This window comes from Chiloscyllium plagiosum, unplaced genomic scaffold (genome assembly GCF_037043375.1).
Source record: "Chiloscyllium plagiosum isolate Xiang-an unplaced genomic scaffold, Cpla_swu_hap1 HiC_scaffold_8, whole genome shotgun sequence".
NCBI lineage: Eukaryota > Metazoa > Chordata > Chondrichthyes > Orectolobiformes > Hemiscylliidae > Chiloscyllium > Chiloscyllium plagiosum.
This window is the reverse complement of record NW_028270146.1, coordinates 23,245,214-23,268,965: the sequence shown is the minus strand read 5'-3', so window position 1 is coordinate 23,268,965 and position 23,752 is coordinate 23,245,214. Positions and strand designations below refer to the sequence as shown.

Below are 23,752 nucleotides of genomic sequence, written 5' to 3'. Positions count from 1 at the left end.
TTGAAATATGTGGCCCCAAAAAATGCTTTGGGTGTATGTCCTTTTTTTTATCAGAACAAACATTTAACTATTTAACTCACCATTTATTAATGTTTGTTATAGCAGCCATTTTCATCTGAATTCGGGCAAGTCTTGCTTGCATTTGTATGTAGATGATGGGGAGAGGTCTCTGTGTCAGTGGAATGGCGAATTGTCTTTAATTGTCATGATCGAGGAATAGAGAATGTCTCATTCAGAAACTTTTGCTGACCAGGAACTGCAGCCAAATTAGCGGCATCAAATCATAGTCATGCGTGCGATAGTCAAAATTCTTAAAACTCTACTCTTCTTTTCCACCCCACCCACAGGTAATGAAGTGGTTCTGGACAGCAGTGTCCAGTTTCACACAGGAAGAGCTTGCTCGGTTGTTACAGTTCACGACAGGTTCTTCCCAACTCCCTCCAGGAGGATTTGTGGCAATGTGCCCATCTTTTCAGATCATAGCAGCACCTACGCAGAATACCTTGCCCACAGCTCATACCTGGTAAGTAGTTCGGTAAAAGGAACACTACTGGGATGCATAGCAGATGTGCATTTTCTAGGCACTGTGTGCTTTAATTCCGCACCAACCCCCTGAATTCTACACCTCAAGAACTCCCTCCTAAGCTAGGAAATTAAAAATCACACAACACCAGGTTATAGTCCACCAGGTTTACTTGGAAGCACTAGCTTTCGAAGTGCTGCTCCTACATCAGGTGGTTGTGAAGTATAAGATCATAAGACACAGAATTTATTGCAAAAGTTTACAGTGTCTTACGATCTTGTACTCCACAACCACCTGATGTGGAGCAGTGCCCCGAAAGCTCGTGCTTCCAATTAAACCTGTTGGACTATGATCTGCTGCTATGTGATTTTTAACTTTGTACGTCTCCATCAAAGCTGGGAAACACTTCTCGGCATGCAGGTTGGTGGAAATTTGGAATGATCTGCTCCAAAAAACTAACTCCATAAATAGCTTAAAATCTGAGATGAACAAATCATTGCAAGACAGAAAGGCATTTAAACATACATGATGCCAAGGCGGCTGAATAAAATTTAGATACAGATCAACTATGATCTCATTGAATAGTGGAGCAGACTCTAGGGACTGAAAAGCTGATTTCCTGTATAATACTTATTTTTCTTTCATGGGTGTGGGTGTTGCTGGCAAGACCAACATTTTGTTGTTCAACCCTAACTGTCCTTGAGCTGAGTGGGTTGACAGGCCAATCCAGAGGCAATTAATAGCCAATCCACATTGCTGTAGATCTGGAGTAGCATGTAGGAGAAAGGGAGTACTGCAGATGCTGGAGATCAGAGTCAAAAAGTGTTGCACTGGAAAAGCACAGCAGGTCGGGCAGCATCCAAGGAGCAGAAGAGTCAACGTTTCGGGCATAGGCCCTTCATCAGGAATGTGGAGGGGTGGTCTGCGTAGGAAGGGGGCTGAGAGACAAATAGGAGGGAGGTCTGGAGCTGGGGTTAAGGTAACTTGGAAGGCGATAGATAGATGAAGGTGGGTGATGATGGTGATAGGTTGGAGTGGAGGGTGAAGCGGATAGGTGGGAAGGAAGATTGACAGGTAGGACAGGTCAAGAGGGCGGTGCTGAGTTGGAGGGTTGAATCTGGGATGAGGTGGGGGAGGGGAGATGAGGAAAATGGTGAAATCATCATTGCCGTTTGGTAGGAGGGTCCCAAGGCAGAAGATGAGGTGATCTTCCTCCAGGCGCCAGGTGGCGAGGATTTTACAGTGGAGGATGCCCAGGATGGTGGAGTTGTTTGGTGTGTGTGTTCCAGAGACGTAGTCTGAAACGTTCCACAAGTTGGCGCCTTGTCTCCCCAGTGTAGAGACCACATCGAGTACAATGGACGTGGTAGATGAGGTGTTTGGATGTGCAGGAAGATCTCGGATGTGGAAGGATTCTTTGGGGCCTTGGATGGAGGGGGTGGTGTGGGCACAGGTTTTACATCTCTTGTGGTGGCAAGGGAAGGTGCCAGGAGTGAAGGGGAGGGAGGTGTCCGAGATGGTCCAGGTGAACTTGAGGTCAGGGTTGAAGGTGTTCGTGAAGTTGATGAACTGTTTAACCTCCCCATGGGAGCATAAGGTGGCGCCGATACAGTCATCAGTGCAGCGGAGGAAAAGGTGAGGAATAGTACCATTGTAACTATGCAGGATTGAGTATAACCATGTATCAGATGAAGAGGCAGGCATAGCTGGGGCCTATGTAGGTGCCCCTGGCTACCCTTTTTGGTCTGAAGGAAGTGGGAGGATTCGAAGGAGTTGTTGATGGTGAGGACCAGTTTAGCCAATCAAATGTGTGTCTCGGTGAAGGAATACTGGTTGGGTCAGCGGGAGAGGAAGAAACAGAAGGCTTGGAGGCCTTTGCCTTGGCAGGTGGACTTGTATAGGGACTAGATGTCCATTCTGAAGATGAGGTGTTGGGGGCCAGGGAAACGAGTCATGGAGGAGGTAGAGGGTGTGGGTGGTGTCCCAAATGTATGTTGGGAGTTCCTGGACTAAGAGGGACAGGACAGTGTCAAGATATGAGGCAATAAGTTCCGTGGAACAGGCTGAGACAATGGGTCAACCGGGGCAGTCAGGATTGTGAATTTTGGGTAAGGGGTAGAACTGGATGGTGTGGGGTTCCAAGACTGTGAGGTTGGAATTTATGGATGGGAGATCCACTGAGATGATGAGGTTGTGAATGGTCTGGGAGATGATTTGGTGATGAGAGGTGAGGTTATGGTCGAGGGGGCAGTAGAAGGAGGTGTCTGTGAGTTGGCGCCTGGCTTCAGTGGTGTACAGATTGGTGCACCAAACATGTTGGCCACACCAGATAAGGAAAACAGATCTCCTAAGGACAAGCCAAATGTTTTTTTTCTTTTAATGATAGTTTCATAGCTACCATTACTGAGGCCAGTTTCCAGTTCCTGATTTTTGTATTGACCAATTCTCTTTATCCATATCCAGCTTTAACCAGTTGTGCCTTCCTACTTATGATTCCTACGAAGAACTGCACAAAATGCTGAAACTGGCTATTAATGAAGGCAGTGAAGGATTTGGAATGCTGTAATCATGAGGCTTTGGGACATGACAAAGTGAAACTATCCTCTGGTATGCTGCGAAAAATACAGGGTCCAGGGACTGCGAAGTTAAGATTGACATGGTTTGCCCATTTGTCTGCCACTTCCAAGACAGAAATGGATTGAGCAATGGTATTCCAATCTGATTGTTCAGTTGCTGAAAGATGGTGAGATGATCAGCATGCTCCAGTCAACATTTTCCAAACTCCACCGTAATGCCAACATTACATACAAACACTTCATTCCAAAATGAAGGGGAATGTTTTTCAGGTTCCGTGATCAGCATCAGTCTTCTGCATATTTGTCTGATTTACAAATGACTCTGTCTGGGGAGATTGTTTTCAAGATTTGATTATCTGATTGGTTTGTCAGAAAGTAGAAAAACTTTGAATGTTTGCAAGCAGCCACTCAAGCTCCGTGTCAATTTGCTCCTGGAGCACACAATATTCTTTGTCAAACAGCATTTTGAGCACACACTGAAAAGGAGTTGGTACGTTGACTTGCAACTGCAAGCCATTGAGAGTTTTTTATGATTTTGCACTGACCTTGGTACAGGGCACTCAACTGTGAAAGAAACCAAAAGCAATGCCAGATTCTAAGACCTGTCTTCTAGATTGTCCTGTTCATTGAACTATAGCCTCACTGCTGGCCTCCTCCTTGATTAATGACTGTCACAGCACATCTCAAACCTTCAAATAATTGCATTTTTTCCATAAGCTGCATCATTTGCTGAACCACTGAGACGGGTGCCAGCCAATCTCAGACTTTCAAAAGGGAGGCACTGTTTTCAGTTCATATTTCACTTATATTTCCAGTTTGACTGTTAGTAAAGTTGAAGTACAGATGTTGGGAATGTGAAGTAAGAACAGAATACTGGAAAGAACTTAGCATCTCCGGAGAGAGCAACAGAGTGAACATTTCACGGCAATGAACTTTCATCAGAATTCACAACTTTCGGGATTATACTCCATAATTAAGATAGTGAAGTAGACAAAGAATGAGTTGATCACCAATGAGTGGGATCGAACGTGGGAGCACGAAAGGTCTCCAATAGTAAATACAGTACCATATAACATTCACAGAAAAATCTAAGATCACTAGCGATAGAAAATAAGTACTTCTAATTCTCAGTTATATGTTAAATACTTTCTGAAGAGGTTGTTATTAGGAGCCTTGTCATGAGGACTTCCTTCAAAGAATTGATTATTTTACGTGGTTGAGATTAAGCTGATGCATGTTATGTCAGGTTGTGGTATATACAGATGATTCTAGTTGGAAGTTAGTAATTATTTTGTGGGTTGTCTAATGTGAGTAAAATGCTGTTTTAAAGGCAGGTTTCACAGTGCAACTGGAAGCCAGCTGGACCGCATGGATCTTGCCTTTTTATTACTACAGGGATATCACAAGCTGAAGTACAGAGGGTGGTGACTGTGTTTGTCTCTGGTTTCAGATCTCAGCTAAGATTATGCTTGTATTGTCTACAGAAAACAAAAGTAGACTTCAAATCAGGGTTTTTTTTTCTTTGTTATGGCCTGATTTTAATCATCCACTCAAATACCAGTAATAAGGAGGGATGTAGTTCATACGGACCATGAATCTTCCCACGTCCATTGTCTGTCAAAAAAAACCTATCATCTGCATTCCTCTACACGCTCATGGCAAACTTTCAATCCAGATATTCTCATACAGGTTAGGGAGCAAAGAAGGTTGTGACTGTAAACAATCGAAGCATATTTGTAGTTCACAGCACTTATTGTAACTTGGCTTCTTATTGCACACCTAGAAGTAGAGTTATGGCCTTCCTTCTTTTATATTTCTATTATATTCCTCAATCATGTCACAGTAATTAAATGCATTTGGTTTTTAGAGCTTGTGAGAAGCATTCACTTGTTATTTTGTTTTTGTTGGAATTTGATGTCTTCTTGACAGTGAGTAACCAGAGTTTGAATGGTACTGTTTAATGTCATCAGTTTGCAAATTAAAATGGTTGCTTAAAGGAACAACAAAATTGTTAAAGTAGAAGCAAGCTATAGCAACTTTACGTTCCACATTAGAGCCTCTGCTAATATGTCAGGTGAGTTGGTTCGCTGAAATGAATGCTTTCCTATTGAAAATAGTTTTTTTAAAATCATGCACCTTATGAAGTGAAAAGGACTTCTGCTTTCAAACTACTTTCACTCCCTATCATTGCTTGCTTTTTATTAAATCTTCGCACTGTTTTGAACAGTTCTTACAAACTTGTAACATTGGCTTTGAAAAGTGCTGAAAGAGTCTCTAAGTTAAAATGATTGCGCTGCTGTATCAATGTGGCACTTTCAGCCTCTCTGATGATCTGAAGGTACGAATGATTTAGAATTTCACAGGGCTCATTCTTATGAAGAGTCCATTTTGTGGGAATAATTATGGAGTTATTACAAATACAGATCTGATTTATCCAGGGTTTTAACTTTTAATACAGTTCTTCAGGCAGCTAAATGCAAGCTACTGTGTTGCACTTTGGGTGAGATTTTGAATGGACGAGGGAATTATTATGATCTGCTCCTGAGTGTTTGATGCAGTGAGACAAGACTATCGCAGCAAATTCTGCATTTAAATGGAAATTTGAAGTTAGAGCACAGCTTCAGAATGATGCTAAACTTACAAGTGTGAATTGAGTGTTAAGGGCAAAACTAACTTCAAAGAAAAGTGGAAGAACATCTGACCATTTCTTTTTCCTTTAGTATCAGGTTGGTTCGTGACTCTCAACTTGAACTGCAGGAATTAATTGTAGCAAGAATATGATTGAGACAAAACCCAGAAGTGACCTTGCAAAAATGAGTTGCGTCTTCCTGGAAGTAAAATGCAGAAATACTTTCAAAGTAGAATTTTGTTAGGTTAAACTGGGCAGGAAGTTGTACAGAACAACCTCAGTTTTCCAAACATCAATTATCTAAATTTCGGATTATCTGAACAAGCTCTCAAAGGCCCATAAAAACATTATCCGAACAATCAGTTATCCAAACAAAATACTTCCCACCCCGTCTCATTTGGGCAATCGAGGTTGTTCTGTGCGTAGTTCAGGGGATTCTTTTACTACCACGATAGTTTGTTATGAGAGACAGTGCATTTAAGACAGCTACTACATGCTAAAGCTCCCTCGAGTGTAATCTTTGAGTTCATTTATGTCAATAGATTCCATACACTGTCTTTCTTCTTCCTCATATAAAAGTACCATTGTTTTTAATGCAAACTTTAGTTTACTAGCTAAACTACATTAAACAGGATTAAATCACAAAGCTGTTATATGAAAGGTGGAGCTAACGTAAAAGCAAAAGCTCATTGCAAAATTCAGCAATTTTTAAAGCATGTTTAACTGAATTCATAAACTCGTACAGTGCAGAAAAGGTTCTTTGGCTGATCAAGTCTGCACCAACGTAACTGCCACTATAAGGGTGCGCTAATCCCAATTTCCTGCACTTGTCCCATATTCTAAGGTTTTCAGCCTCCACTACCTTCCAAATTCTCACTACCTGCTGAATGAAAAAGTTTTTTTTTCCCTTGCCCCTTACCCTGAAACTCTGTCCTATCGCGATTGACCTCCTCAACCAGCTGCTGTCTACCTACTCTGTACACACCCCTCATAATCTTATACACATCAATCATGTCTCCCCTCAGTCTTCTCTGCTCTAAAGAAAACAATCCAAGCCTATCTAGTCTCTCTTTAAAGCTCAGTTTCTCCATTTTCGGCAACATCTTGGTGAACATCCTCTGTACCACCTCTAGTGCAATCGTTTTGTTCCTGTAGTGAGGTGACCAGAGCTACAGACTGTACTCCAGCTGTGCCTAATCAATGCTCTGTACAACTCCAACGTTACCTCCTTGCTTCTATATTCAATGCCACAATTGTTGAAGGCAAGTCTCTCAGATGCTACCTTAACTATCCTATGCACATGCTCTGCCAACTTCAGGGATCTATGAATAAATACCCAGGATCCCTCTGTTCCTCTAACCTATCCAGTGTCCCGTCATTCATTTAAATACTCCCTCATCTTGCTTCTTCCTCCAAAGTGCATTGCCTTACACTTAGCAAGGGTAAGTACCATCTGACCAACATGTCTATATCTTCCTGAAACTTACAACCATCTTTTTTTTGCTATTAATCAATCATGGTGTCATCTTCAAACTTGCTTAACAGTCCCACCACATTTTCATCTGTATCGTTTATGTATATAACAATCAATACGGGTCTCAGAACTGATCCTTGTGATATACCGCTGGACACTAGCCTAGCCACTTGAGCAGTTTTCTAACACAACCCTTTGTGTCCTTTTACTAAGTCAGTTTCTGATCCATCTCATCAAGTTTCCCCCAATTTGATGTGCTTTAACCTTCTCAATCAGTCTACCCGTGCAACCTTGTCAAAAGCTTTGCTAAAAATCATATAAACTACATCATCTGAACTTCCCTCATCCACACACTTGATCACATTTTTAAGATGTTCTAACAAATTTGTTAGGCCTCCCTCAGACAAAGTCATGCTGACTATCTGTAATTAACCCTAAGTGGGTATTATTTTACTCCTCAGAATTTTCTCCAATAATTTCCTTACCATGATGTGAGACTCACCAGTCTGTAATTTCCTGGTTTATCTCTACCATTGTTCTTGAAAAGTGAAACTGCATTAACCGTCCTCCAGTCCTCTGGCACTCCCCCACCTCCCCCCACCCCCCCACCCCCATGGACAGAAAGGAATAAAAAATTTGTGTCAGAGCCTCTGCAGTTTCCTGCCTCACCTCCCACAGCAGCCTGGGATGCAGTTCATTTAGGCCAGAGGATTTGTCCTTTTTAAAGTCCGACAGAGTCTCTAATATCTCCCCACTTCCTATCTCAAACAGTGCAATTTCCTCACAACCCTTTTCCTGAATTCTGTACCTATGTTCTCCTTTTCCAGAATGAAGACTGAACAGAAGTATTCATTTAACACCCTTCCAATATCCTGTGGATTCACGCACACATTGCCCCCTTTTGTCCCTAATGGGGTCTACACTTTCCCTGGTTAACCCCTTCACTTTAATGTATTTATAAAATATCTGAGGATTTTTGGTATTCTGTTGACAAGTTCTTTTTCATACCCCATTTTTGCTCTTTTAATTCCTTTAAATTCCCTCCTGCTTTCTTTTATTCCTCTTGGGCCACAGCTGAATTGCTCCCTTTGAACTTGCTCTTACTCCCCTTCCACATCCAGTCCAGAATTGTCCAAGACATCCAGGGTTTTCTGAACTTATTGCTCCTACGTTTCCCTCTAAAGGATACATGTTGGATCTGTACTCTTCCTCGCTCCTTTATGATTGACCCCACTGCTCCACGGTAAACTTACCCATAAGGAGGTGTTCCCAGTCAACTGTCCAGAACAAAATTGAGCTGTGCTATGTTGTGATCGCTTTCACTAAAATGTGTCCCTACTGCTTCATCGGACACTTGTCCAGCTTCTTTCACATGAAACAGATCCAGCACTGCGCCGTCCCTTGAGTTTTCTACATATTGATTAAAAATAAAATCCCAGGATACATTTCAAAAAGTCTACCCCCTCTAAATGCTTAATACTATGACTATCCCAATTTATGTTGGCAAAGTTGAAATCCCAAGTATATAATTATCCGATTATTATTCTTGCACACCTCTGTGAACTGTTTGCATATTTGCTGTACTATTTCCTGCTGACCCTTTTGGAGGCATATAATACACTCAGAATAAAGTGGCTGCCCCCTTATTATTCCTAAATTCTATCCACAAAGTCTCATTTGAGGACATTCCAAGATATCATCTCTCCTTACAGTAATCGACTCCTTAATCAATAGTGCTCCTCCACTACCCTTTTTACACCCTCCTCTGTCTCATCTAAAGATCCTATAGCCCAGAATATTGAGTTGCCAGTCCTGCTCTTCCCTCAGACATGCTTCTGCAATGGCAACAATATCCTGTTTTCATGTGTCAATCCATGCCATTAACTGATCAGTTTTACCTATTACTCTCATAGCTGAAGTAAAGACCATCCAGCCTTGCCTTACTGTCTTGACACTCTACATAGCTGAACTGACTGTGACTTTGCTGCTTAAACCAACTATTATAAATTCAACAGGAAAGCAGCTAAATATTAACAATTAATAACCAAGGTATAGAGATTGTATACTGGTAAGTTGCCTTGCATTTTCTTTACATTTTGTAAGTATGTTTCTTAGTGTTTATACATATGCACACAGTACTTTTACCCCTTTTAGGGGGATTGTGTGGGTGTTTCAACCAATCATTTATATCAGTCATTTTAAATATCTGGAAATAGATTTGGAGATGAGAGTGTGTGGTAAGCAGGCGGCTATGGGTGGTGAAAGGATTTGTAAAAGACTTTGAGGAAGAGTGCCAGAGGGAAGCTTTTCCAATGTTATGACTGTGTATAATGAGAAGGATAAGAGGCACAGGTGTCGGAAGGCTCCAGCATTAAAATGAGAGTGTGTAACAGTGAAAGGATAATCAATTGCTTTTCAAAGTTGTCACAACATCAAGTTGTGGTCTTCTGATTCTTTTTCATTTATTGCTGAAAACAAGGAGAAGACATAGGTAGGAAAAGTCAAATTAATTAGACTACTTAATAATTAACATTTTATCAATTCTGTATTTTTAAAATGTTTCATAGCAGATGTTTTCCAGTTACTGAGTGGAGACATTTATTACTGTGAACAGATACTGAGCAGACATTTCCTACCAATGTGGACACATTACTGCCAGCTGAAATGCAGACAAGTTAAAAATGTCCAAGAAGGACATTTAAATTAAAATTGTAATTTATTTTTATCAAAATCCTTTAGTTCGTAACATGAAGTTTTTTTGACAGCTTTTAATTCATTCTGAAAGAAAAGCCTTTGAAGTGCATAGATACACTAATGGAGGTGTGTGGCATGATTTTAAAAAATTGCTGTGTGGCATTTCTTTATTGGGAGTCATTAGTATCAGGATTCCAACTTGAATGGAAACTACGTGCCCCTGTGTGTATTCCACTGTGATTTGACATAAGAAAGTGCAATTGTTAAATAAAAAAAACAAAGTTCAAGAGATACACAGCAAGTCTGTCAGCAGATGCAAAAGGAGACTTTTTGATTGGGAATATTTTTCCAGACTGTAAGATAATACAGTCTCACTTTCAAGTTATGATGTAGAATCTATATCTGAAATGTCAATTTGTTTTTTTCGTCTTTACAGATGCTAACAGACTAGCTGTGTACTTCCAGTAATTTCTGCTTTTACTTAACAATTCATGGGTTTCTTCTGTTGGTGAACTGTTTTATGAAGTGTAGGAGTCTTCTGTCTTAATCTATCACACTCATTGCAGACATGCTTAGACGACAGGCAGCTGACATATATTTGCTGGCTAGCACCTTTTGTACCATTTTGTCTTTTTCAAAACAGATTGAGCAGACATTTTCAGCACATCAGTGTTGAGTTCAACTTGAATATAGAATTTGTTTTTTTTTGTTGCAGCATTAAAAAAATGCTAGCAAGTTGTGTAGTCTGTGGGACTTTCTTGTCCTAGATCACAGAAGTATTTAACAAATGAAGGCATTGTTGTTCACAGAAACACATTTGATCTGATTCTTGCTCACTTTGCGAATGCCAGAGTTTTTTTTAATGTTGGTTTTGGCCATTCCAGAGCTTCATTACAAATCAACTTTCATAAGATGGTCTTGAGTGAGAGTGTAGTGCTATATAACTGATGCAGTGACTATTTTGGCAGCAAGACCAGTAGCACAGTTCCATTCATTACTGTTATTAATAAGAAGGTGATCTTGGAGAATGTGCAAAGGGAAAAAGTAAATAAGCTTAAACTGAACTTTGCTTACAGAATGCACTGAATCATGTGTTGATCATTTCAAAGTAAATGTTCTCACACACTTCATTAGTATTGCTAGACTCAGATGGTTTTAATTAAATACCAAGTAAATAATCCAGCTCAATGGTGTTTGGCTGTGAACTGAATGTTATCTCTTTGTCTGGTTAAGATTTTTATATTTTGAATCCTGTTTGCAATGCTTGATGGTATGGATGCTCTTGGTTTATCATTTTCAAATATTTATACTGTTTATGATTAAAAGTAGCTAAATTAATGTGGTGTGGTCTTTTTATCACTTTTTGGAATCCTTTTCTGAAATTCAACAATGTGGTGTAACAAGGAAATATTAAACATTTTATCTATGTTTATAAAAGTTTTGACAGCCTCCATTATAGTCCAGATGCCATGCTTTGTTCATTTGTTGACATGATTTGTTGACATTTTACAGAATCTTTTAGAAGTGAGAACCAGGTATTTTTTTTCTGCTTTTGAAATGACCAGAAATGAAGCAAACAGCAGTTAACTTTGCAATCTTTTAATATCCCTATTCACATAAAGGATATGTAAGGTGACTTGTAAGGCAGAATAGATTAGCTATCAAACACTGTAAGTTTCCCTGGATTCCATATTGTCAACGAGCAACGGTCTCAGAAATCATTTAGTTGCTATGCAGAAGGATGCCAGTGTTTTAAAAAAATTAGTAAAATTTGTTCCATCTGCATTTGGGGTCAACAGTATTGATTTTCAGCTATTTAATTTAGGATAGCAAAGCCCATATCACCACTAACCTCTATTCAATATCTAAGGCATATTCATCTTCTCTCATCTTTCTATTGCTTTTGAACTGCGGCCTGTACCCAATGGATAAGCTGCAAATTGAATCTTCTCACTGTGCCGATGCAAAGGGAGTGCATTCTTTGTGTTCAACGGGTATGCAGTCCCAATGTGGTTTAAGCTTGTGACCTATCAAACATGTTTCCAAACAATTCTGTTTCATATTTCTAGAATTCCTTCAGTGTTAAGAAATCCAGTGCTTCCTGTAGTTTGTATATGATCTTCAGACCTGAAGTGAGGTGTTAAAATGGAGAAGCAACTCAAAGCAGAGAGAGCTCACACAAACTTCTTTGCGTAGCCCGGAGGGGAAGTCAGCTTCATAGTTAGAATGTCGGAAGCATTTGTATTAAGTAATGGTGCACAAGTCTGTTGTGCACCACCGTACTTGAACGCTTACAATATTAGGGCAACAAACTTGAGCCATGTGTAAGTTCTTCCAACACACTGGAGCCAGATGTTCATTCTGTAGCATTGGCAAATGTGAAGCATTTTTGTTCTGTGTTGGTCAGCGAGCTGCCTTTTTAAATCAGGCACAATACAAAAATTTTAAAAAGCCACCTTTTGGCCTTATTCAACTTATTACATATATTGTAAAGTTTGTTTAGTCTCCTGGGTACAGCTGCAGAGGCAGTCTTAACATGAGTTTCAAATATTTACAAACTTCATGACTAATTTATAAATGAATATGACAGCATCCTGGTTTATGAAGGAGGCCAATGGTTATGAATTCCTAATGAATATTAGCAGGTTGAGAACTATAAAAAGAGTTTTAAAAAAAAAACTCCAGTGTAATCGAATCATACTAGAGTAGTTGAGATTTCCTGGCTTGTAAGGAGACCAGGAAAGCTGTGTGCATAAATTGTTTATAGTGATAGAAGCTATGATTTAGATTGCACATACTTTGAAAGAATAATGAAGCAAATGTAATAGTAACTCACAAAAGAAAACATTTCCAGGGCAACAGAGAGAAAATGGGCATAGAGAAGGAGTTGGATGGTTCTTTCAAAGGACTGGAATAGCTCCAATAAGATTCAATGTTTCTATAATTGTTCAGAGCTGACTATAAAGATTAATTTGCTCATTGGCAATTGCACAGCAGGATCCATGAGCTGTAAATGTCAAATATGATTGAATAAGTAGGATCTAAGTTGGTTGGTGAGCCAAGGTTTGGGACAATTGTTTTATTCATATCTGGGAAGTGGGTACCGCTGGTTAGGCCAACAGTTATTTCTCAACCCTAATTGCCTGGAGGGCAGCTGAGAGTCAACCACATTGTTGAGAGTCTGGATTCACATGTAATTCAGACAAGAAGATCAAATTACTTCTATAAAGGGCAGAGAACTGAATGGGTTTGTAACAACAATTGACAATGGTCACATTAAACTAATTTTCAACTCTAGAATTTCATTAAATTCAAATTTCACCATCTGCTGTAGTGAGATTTGAACCCATGTCCCCAAAACATTAATCTGGGGTTATGGGTTACTAACGCAGGCATATTTCCACCACGCTTGGCGCAACATCGAGGGCCAAAGGGCTTATTCTTGCACTATATTGTTGTATGTTCTATGCTACCAGCAACTCTCAAGGTTCCTCTAACAGCACATTACCAACCACAACTGCTACAACCTGATCTGTAACCATAAAGTAGACCTGTGGTTTAGGGAGGTTATTGTACCCATTGAGGCAATGATTTCGTAAATTCCCATTATGTAAGAACTCGTAATGTGGTACTGAAAGATTCCAAGAGCGTTCATTACAGATCCTGGTATGTATGAATACATCACAACAAGGGGAGTGATGGCCTGGTGGTGCTACAACTGGACTGTCAATCCAGAGACCCTGGTAATGTTCTGGGGACCTCAGTTCAAACCTCGGTGCCCAGATGGTGGAATTTGAATTCAATATAAAATCTGGAATTAAGAGTCTAATAATAATTATAAATCTATTGATAATTGTTGGAAAAACCCATCTGGTTCACTAATGTCCTTTAGGAAAAGAAATTGATGTCCTTACCTGGTCTGGCCTACATGTGATTCCAGACCCATAGCAATGTGGTTGACTCTTAACTGCTATCAACAAATTAGGGATGGGCAATAAATGCTGCCTAGTAAGCAACGCCCTGAGCTGTGAGTGAATTTTTAAAAAAGGCATAGGTACTTCAGTGTCTAATAGAATTAGGTTTTATTGTCTCTGTACTGAAGTACAGAGATACAGGAGTACACTGAAAAGTCCACAAAGTCACCATTTCTGCTGCCATCTTAGGTACAAAGGTGTCTAGGTACAAAATATTAAGTATAAGTTAGAAGAATAAAGAAATAAAGTTAGAGAACTGTAATGCTAAACTTTTAAAGCATAGAAAGAGGAAAAAAATAAAAGCAGACAAGTTGCTGGTCTTCATCTTTGGCCAGGCTTCACCTACAGGCTGGGAGTCCCTTGAGTCTATGCTGAACAACTCACCAGCCCCAATGCCATCTAAGGGTGGGAGAAAATTAGCAAATGAAGAAAAGAAAGCATGACTATTGAGATGTTTGGTTACAAATCATACTTACTTATCAGTGTGTCATTTTCCAAGTGGTCTTTGTTAAGATGGAGCCTGTGACCTGAATACCCTCAATCTTTGATATATCTCATCGTCTATGATATTGTGATGATATCATGAGCATGTTTCTTAACGGTATACTTGCTGCTCATTTTGTGATGTAACACATCCTCCTCTATCCAGAAGGAAAAAAAATCCTAAATGTGTACATGGTTATAAATAGGCCAGGGTTGTCAATTAAATAACTATTTTGCGGCATGGTGGCTCAGAGGTTAGCACCGCTGCCTTACAGCACCGGGGACCCAAGTTCGATTTCTGCCTTGGGTGACTCTGTGGAGTTTGCGCATTCTTCCCATGTCCGTATGGGTTTCCTCCGGGTGCTCCAGTTTTCTCCCACAGTCCAAAATTTTGCAGTTCAGGTGAATTGGCCATGCTAAATTGCCCATAGTGTTAGGTGCATTCGTCAGGGGTAATTATAAGGTTGGGGAATGGGTCTGGGTGGTTATTCGTCTGAGGGTCGGTGTGGACTTGTTGGGCCGAAGGGCCTGTTTCCATGCTGTAGGGAATCTAATCTAATTTTATCTCATATAAAACAGATAAAAACCGAGTTGACACGCTTAACAATTCAACCTTCAGTGTAATATTTTAAAGGTTTGACCGGTCATTTGATCTGATGATCGTATACCAATATTGAGAGGTATGTGTTGGTCCCATTTGCTCTTGGTTGCCCTGCTGCAGTTTGTTATCGCTCCAGATCATATACAATTATCTCCATTTTCTTCCTCACTTTTTTGTGCTCGATTGGCATGTCAAAGATTGGTTTGATCAGGCTTTTGTTTCTTGGCAATGTAGAACCATGATCCATATTAACATTGTATTATTTGGACTAAGTGCATGTTATAGAACCTTTTGCTGATATCCAAGTAATTGTGAATGTATTTCTGATGAGCACTAGCTGCCCAATATATAGTTCTGATGGTTCTCTACCTGGTTGTTGGTCATGCATCTCTTCCGTTCTCCTTTGTCTTTGAATAATAATATCCATGTGCTTTAGAATAGTTAGGCAATTGGTTGCTTGACAAGACAGTTAAAACTTGCTTTCCTTACGTTACCTTGCAGACGTTGAGCTGGAGTTCATGTTTCCTTACCCGTTGGTGTTGCATGAAAATTTGACAAAACAAAGCAAAAATCTTGCTATATTTCTCGACACTTGACAATCCTAGATAAGATGATATGCACTATGATTCTGCTGGACAGTTTGGGCAAGGATAGTGGAGCACTGATGAAATATGGGTCACTCTCCAGTTAGTACACATAGCTTGAAACAGTCTGTCAATGAATTTGTGGTCTAATGTCAGACACTGCAGTGCATTTTCTAAATTCAGAAGTCACATGTCACCATGTTCACTTGATGAAGGAGCAACACTCTGAAAGCTTGTGATTTCAAACAAACCTGCTGGATTATAACCTGGTGTTGTGTGACTTCTGACTTTGTCCACCCCAGTCCAACACCAGCATCTCTACATCATTTAATAAATGGCACACACAACAGTTACTATGCATTAGTAGTGAAGGGAGTGAATGTTTGTAGATGTGGTGCCAACAAAGTGGGCTGTTTTGGTGGTGTTGGAGCTGCACTCATCCAGGCAATAGAGAAGTATTCCATCATAGTCCTGACTTTTACCTTGTAGATGGTGGACGGGTTTTGGAAGTTGGGAGGTGAGTTACTCACTGCAGAATTCCTTACATCAAGCCCACTCTTCTAGCCATAATATTTATACAACTTGCCCACTTTCTCATTAATGGTGGCCCCGTGACATTGATAATGAGAGATTCAGCAAATGGTAATGTAATTGAATGTTGAGAGATAATAGATGGATTCTCTGTTCTGACACTTGTTTCATGTGAATGTAACTTGCATTTGTCAGCCTGGTTATGGTCCAAGTCTTGCTTCATTTGGTTACAGACTGCTTTCGCATCTGAGGAGTTTCAAGTAGTGCTTAACATTGTCTGATCATCAGCAAACCTCTCCACTTCTGTCTTCAGGGAAGGAAGGTTATTCAAGTGGTTGAAGATCATAATTCCATATGATATAGGAGCTGAAGTAGGCCATTTGGCCTATCTATTCTGCTTGTTACTACTTCAAATAACTATAATAAATAACTTTCCCCTCACGGAGCCATGTCTACTCTATTTGTTTATTTCATGTGAATTTGAATGCTCTGCTATTATATCAATTATAACTGTTAACAAATTGAAAAATGTGTTGCTGGAAAAGCGCAGCAGGTCAGGCAGCATCAAAGAAGCAGGAGAATCGACGTTTCGGGCATAAGCCCTTCTTCAGGCTTATGCTCGAAACATCGATTCTCCTGCTCCTTTGATGCTGCCTGACCTGCTGCGCTTTTCTAGCAACACATTTTTCAGCTCGGATCTCCAGCATCTGCAGTCCTCACTTTCTCCTGGTAACAAATTGTCCCATTAACAGATGCTAAAAATCACTGGACGACAGTAACACTTTTTCTTGTCTCCACCCCTTCTTAGGTCCCCTCTATTTTCCCCACGGAAAGATATAAAGGCAGTTAGGATGAGGGGTGTGATTGGACTTCAAGGACTGAGGTGTGTATGACACTTTTTTATCAGACCATAAGAAATAGAAACCAAAGTAGGTCATTTGGCCCCTTGAGCCTGCTCTGCCATTCAGTAGGATCATGGCTGATCTGACATTTCTCACATCCACTTTCCTGAACTTTCCTTGAACTCTTGATTTCCCCTGTAAATCAAGAATCTATCTCAGCCTTAAATATACACACAGACTCTGACCACACCATGTGTGGCAAAGAGTTCCAAAGACACTCAACCCTCTGAGAGAAGCAATTTCTCCTCATCTCAGTCTCAGAAGAAGGGATTCCAGTTTAAGACTATGTCCCTCTGGTCCTAGGTTGTCCCCGAGGGGAAATAGGCTCTCAACATTTACCCTACTCTGCCCCTTAAGAATCCGATGTGTTTCATTAAGAGCACCTCTTGTTCTAAACTCCAGTGATTTAGAGTCCCGACCTGTTTAGCCTTTACTCATAACACAATTCTGACATAGCGGGGATTATACAAGTAAAACTTAGAGTCATAAGTCATACGGCACAGAAATAGACCCTTTGGCCCAACTCATCCATTCCAATCAGGGATTTCAGGGATTCTATGTGCCTGTGTTTGGTACAAACCCCTCTAAATCTTTCCTGTTCATGTACCTGTCCAAATGTCTTTAAAATGTAATTGTACCTACTATGACCACTTCCTCTGGCAACTCATTCCATACATCACCACCCCTGTGTGAAAAAATTGCCCCTGAGGTCCCTTTTTAAATCATTCTCCTCACACCTTAAACCTATACCCTCTAGTTTTGGACTCCCCTACCTCTGGAAGTAAGCCTTAACTATTCATCTTATCTCTGTCCCTCATAATTTTGTAAACCTCTATAAGGTCACCCCTCAGCCTCCCTCGCTTGAGGGGGAAAAAAAAAGCCCCAGCCTGTCCACCTTCAACCTTCTCTGAACTTTTTTTTAAAAATTCATTCACAGGATGAGAATGTCACTGGTTAGGCCAGCCTTTATTGCCCATCCCTAATTGCCCAGAGGGAAATAAGTCAACCACATTGCTGTGGGTCTGGAGTCACATGTATACCAGACAGTGTAAGGATGGCAGATTTTCTTCCCTGAAGAACATTAGCAAACCAGATGGGTATTTCTGATTATTAGCTATGATTTTGTGGTCATCATGACACCCTTAATTCCAGATTCTCCTTGAATTCAAATTCCACCATCTGCCATGGTGGGATTCAAACTCTGGTCCCCAGAACATTACCTGACTGGATTAATAGTCAAGATTAGAGTGGTGCTAGAAAAGCACAGCAGATCAGGCAGCAGGAATATCGATGTTTCGGGCAAAAGCCCTTCATTAGGAATGGCATAGTCCAGCAATAATACTACTAGGCCATAAGCTCCCTGGCGATAATACCTCCAACGTAATGATATTTTAAATGTTTCTTTAAATAAGAGGGCCAAACTGCTGACAGTATTCCAGGTGTGGTTTCACCAGCACCTTGTACAATTGCAGTAAGACGTCCCTACTGTTATCCTTAAACATCCTTGAAATAAGGGCCAACATTCCATTAGCCTTCCTGATTATCTGCTGCATCTGTGTGCTAGATTTCTGTACTTTGTGTACAAGTACCCCCAAGTGCCTTTTGTGTTGCAGTTTTCTGCAATTACTCTCCATTTAAATAGTGTGTTCTTTTGTTCTCCATTTCTAAATTCCAACTTCACACTATCCCTCATTATACTCCATTTTCCAACGTTTTGCTCACTTACATAATCTATAAATATTTCTCTGTAAACTCAATCCCTCACAAACTGCCTTTCCACTTAGGATTTGCTGATGACATAAAACTAGGATGCAAGCTGTTGGGGCTATGGAACTTATCTGCTTTTAGCCCCATTAGTTTGTCTAATACTACTACTTTAGTGATGGTGATGGTATTCAATTTCCTCCCCCGATTCTTTAGTATTAATGGAATGTTCCAAGTATCTTCCTCGGTAAAGATTGTTGCAAAATATCTGTTTAACTCCTCAGCTATTTCCTTGTTCCCCAAAATTGTCTCCTTGGTTCATTTTCTAAGGGGCTCAAGTTCACTTTGACTCCTCTCTTTTTTATATATTTAAAGAAACTCGTATGTTTTTATGTACCTCACCTAGTTTGTACTCATTGCTTATTTTCTCTGTCTTTGTTATGTTTTGCTGGATTTTGAATTTCTCCCAGTCTTCAGGTTTATCACCGTCTCCAGCCTCCTCTTATGCTTTTTCTTTAAATTTAATTCCCTCTAACCTCCTTGACTAACCGTGATTGGGTTTACCTCTCTCTTAGAATTTTTCCTCCTTACTTGGAGTCAGAGATATTATCGCCCAGAAGGAGGTCACTCAGCCCATTGACTTTATTCCAGCTAACTATGAAGCAGTCAAAAACTGTTCTTGTTTTATCCCTGTAGCCTTACAAGTATATCTCCATGAAATGCTGAACTAACTAACTAACTTCCTCACATCTTTCCTGCACCTCATGCCCAAAACATTACACCTCTATCTCCCAGCCCTTGCAATAGCAGCTGGTTTTCTTTCTCTGTCTTATCCAAGCCTGTCATGGTTTGGTACACTATGATCTGCTCAATCTCCTTTATTCAAAAGATATAAGTGCCAGATTTTCCAAATCTCATCCTTTTCTGCCAGTCTTCGCTTTTCTACTTGTCCATAATTTGCCTCTTTGTGCTCCATTGTTAGCAAGAGCAGGGCAACATATAGTCTATTGTTTGTAGTGTGGGGTCCAGGTAGCACTATTTTAAGAAATACAGAGGAACCTTGATTATCTGAATATCAATCTTCTGAATTTCGGATTATTTGAAGATGATCTCAAGGTGCCATAAAAATGTTACATCAAAGAGGAATGTGAATTCAGATTATCTGTACTGAAGAACATGTGAAAATGCTAGCAAAAACAATGAAATACAAGCACCTCAAGCAACAGTGATTCAATTTTCTGTTTACATAAGGGATAGTTACACAGCCCTTTGCAAAAGTAAGTGCTTTATTCCCATCACTTCACTGGGCCATTCATGAAAAGAAATGACGGAGAAAGTAAATACATACACGACACGGTACTTCTGTTTTTCTATTTCGACAGAGTTCATGGAAACTGATAAATGTTCTTGTGACAGTAGAAACTGTTTGGGATCTTGTTTATTACTAGGATTTCATATATTTATGTGATGGTATGGATTTAGTCCTTCATTTTATCTGCAATTTGTAGCATGCAAAGGCTAGTTTGTTTAAATAGCAAACTGATCAAAATTATAGATTTAAACAAACTATCTGTTAGAGCACAGCATTAGATCAGTATGGCTTCCCTTGTTTAAGGTCAAATTGGTTATCCAAATAATTATCTGAATGAAATTGTGCCCACCCATCTTGTTCAGATCATCGAGGTTCCTCTGTAGTTCTGGAAATGTATCGCAAAGGAGCAATGGGAGATGAAGCAATGAACCAGGAACAGAGGGGTCCAGTGACCATTCTTCAGAATTGTTCTTAACTCTGCTTTCTCTCCAGAGATGCTGCAAGACCTGACATTTTTCCAGCAATTTCTGATCTCGTTCCTGATTTCCTGCATCCACAGTTTTTTTTTGTTTAAGTTCCAGGAAGGGGTTAAAGGAAGCAAAAATTGTGAAATCATTAAAGCAATAATTTGACATTGTGACGGGGTCTCAGATGTTCAGAGGGATGGGAACTTTCTCTAGCCCTGGAAAAAAAAATGAGTGCCGTTATTAAGCACAGCAAAGAATATCTACCTTGGCCTAAAATTCATACATCGCCAGTGAGTGGAGAAATTTATAGCGTGTATACCTCTGTTGGAATTTATGCATTAAAGTGTTTTTTAAAGTACAACTTTTGTTATGCGATAAAAAGAATTGATGTATGAATCTGAAATATCAGAGTTGTACAGTTTATAGAATCAAAAGGAGGAATTGGAACAGAAGCACTTTAATAAGATGACTTTCATATAGAACATAGAACATTTTGGATGTAGATGTGAGCTGGAAGGTTCATTTCCAGGCATTTTGTCACCCAACCAGGTAACATCTTCAGTGGGCCTCCAGACGAAGCACTGTTGATAATTCCTGTTTTCTATTTATATGTTTGGGTTTCTTTGGGTTGGCGATGTCATTTTCTGTGGTGATGTCATTTCCTGTTCTTTTTCTCAGGGGATGGTAGATGGGGTCTAACTCAATGTGTTTGTTGATAGAGTTCCGGTTGGAATGTCATGCTTCTCAGAATACTCATGAGTGTCTCTGTTTGGCTTGTTCTAAAACATTACAGCGCAGTATAAGCCCTTTGGCCCTCGATGTTGCACCGACCTGTGAAACCAATCTGAAGCCCATCTACTCTACACTATTCCATTTTCATCCTTATGTCTATCCAATGACCATTTAAATGCCCTTAAAGTTGGTGAGATTCTCTTATTACCGTTCAATTCCTATGGTCATCTTTGATTTTCAACATCAGCACCTTTTCCCAAGCTACTTGATATGAGCAATGATGAATATTCCACTTATCGTTTCCTTATCAAATCTCATGTCGATATCAAATACTGTACACCTTTAAGATCACCTGTATGATGTCACTCATGAATGCAGAAGAGAGAACACAGTCAGTGATTATCTTATGTTTTATGTATTCAAGCTGGTTTTATTATTCAGTTTTACTGCACTTACCTTTCATCTTTGACCTTTTGGCTTCTCAGCCATAAATAGTACGTGAAGAAGCAAAACAGCCCATTTTTTAACATCCTTACATCTAAAGAGCTTTCATGGTATTCTACTGCAGCCATGACTATTGCATTTTCTTCAAAAGTAAAGCAAAATCCCTGTGGACTTGGTGGAATTTTTGTGCCTACACATTTCTCAGATCCAATAAGCTATTAGCTTAGAGCAGTTATGATCTTGTTTTCCTGTACCATGCAGTTTTGAGGAACACAGGAGTACAACATATTTTTTAAAAAAAGAAACTGAGTTATATTACTACTGTTTCTTTCATCCATTTTTAAATATGAAAAAATGTATCAACCTTTTTTTCCTTTTGGAGAGCAAAGACAACAAAAAATTTCATCCTATTTCATCAACTGATTTTGCTTTTCCATCCTTCCTTGCTTTTCCATCCATCAACTTTGTTTTGTTTTTGTCGCTGAAAAGAAATTGAAGCATTTTTGCTTTCTTTTGCAATTAGCCTCTACCTTTAATATTCAGGTTTTACTTTTATTATTAACACTTACTGATTTTTGGAAAGTATTCAAATTATTTCTTCTCCAGATTGTTTTCTTTGAAGTCATTTCCACATTTTGCTTAAGTGTCATATTTTTCAGGGGTCATAGTGAGTACGCCATTGTAACCTGATCGGGTCAATGTGTGATTCCAGACCTACACCTATGTGGTTGACTCTTAACTGTTGTCTGAGATGGTCTAACAAGCCATTCAATTCAAGGATAATTAGCAATGGGCAACAAATGCTAACATTATTATTGATGTCTACAATCAATGCAAAAATAATGTCTTCTAACAACTGAATGTGTATTACCGTTTTGAGTATAATATTTTGAGTGTATTAAATTGCTAGTGCATCATGTGACATTTTATAATTCTTCCTCCCCAGGTTCCCCAGTAGAATTATGAAGTAATTATCTGAGCAATTAAGTAATTCTACTTCACAATTAAAATGGCTGAGCTGTTCACTGTTCGATGCCAAATTCCACTCAATAATATGACTTTTTTTTGTAGCTCTCAAGAATAGTTACAGACCTGAAACATTAACTTTGTTTCTGTCTCCACAGACATTATCAAACCTGCTGGGTGTCTCAGCATTTTCTGATTTCAATTCAGATTTCCACAGTATTTGGCTTTTGCTATAGAACTTCATGAAATGCTTTGACTGTTGTTTTGCATTTGAGTTCTGCTTCAATTGTGTCAAGCATTAAAGACTAATATATCTGTATTGCACCAACATTTTTTTAAATTACAAAGTTGATTATAACCAGAGCATCTGTTTCTTCATTATGTGATGTTATTGAAGTTTAGTAACACAGCAGGGATGCTTCCTCTATTATTCTATGAAAAAGTGTTATGCAGTCTTTTACATTGATCTGATCAGGCAGATGGGATCCTGGACTTAACATCTCATTCAAAAGACAGCACCTCGGACATTGCATGGCTCTGGAGCTTTGGCTGTTATGCATTCATAACCCAAAATGGGGATATTGTAGTTCAGGGTCAAGGGTGTGGTGTTGGAAAAGTACATGAATCCTGATGAAGGCTCTTGCCTGAAACGTCGATTCTCCTGCTCCTCGGATGCTGCCTGACCTGCTGTGCTTTTCCAACACCACACTCTCCACTCTGATCTCCAGCATCTGTAGTCTGCACCTTCTCCTATTGTAGTTCAGTGATGAGTGCTGCCAGCTGAGGCATGGGTGACACCTTCACCTTTAAGTTGCATATACATTCCTGTCTTTCAAACATCCCAAAAGCATAGTTTTAGTCATAGGAACCATCATTAGGTGACAAATAAGCCTTTGCTTTTAGTTGAACAAACCGCACTTTGGGGAGAAGGGAAAAATATTATTTTAAGCAGTGGCAGGTGAGGAATTCAATTCCTGAGCTAAACCAACCTCTCTCAAAATCGCTTGTAGCTGTAACTGAAGTTGGAAGTGGGTGGATGACTAATACTCTAGACAGAAAGGTTGAAACTTTAAATCGGAGAGGTTGCCAGCCTCAATGTGCTTCAGATTTTCAGCTTTTAACTCTTGTTGACTAGATTTTCAGGACCAGGCATTTT

The 23,752-nt window shown here is 39.6% G+C and overlaps 1 protein-coding gene across 4 annotated transcripts in view; it reads left to right on the top strand.

Annotated features, from left to right (window-relative positions):
- arel1 (apoptosis resistant E3 ubiquitin protein ligase 1) overlaps positions 1–22,953 on the top strand; it is a 110,379-nt gene extending 87,426 nt beyond the window's left edge. For 2 of the 4 annotated variants that reach the window (XM_043697104.2, XM_043697105.2), the window contains exons 19-21: positions 348–523; positions 16,878–16,952; positions 22,755–22,953. In XM_043697104.2, coding sequence (XP_043553039.1) covers positions 348–523; positions 16,878–16,952; positions 22,755–22,842 — 339 coding nt within the window. In that variant the 3' untranslated portion in view covers positions 22,843–22,953. Of the gene's footprint in view, positions 1–347; positions 524–2,986; positions 11,348–16,877; positions 16,953–20,479 lie in introns of those variants that run through there. The other 2 variants (XM_043697106.2, XM_043697107.2) reach the window with 2 other exon arrangements.
- Positions 22,954–23,752: the final 799 nt, after the last annotated feature.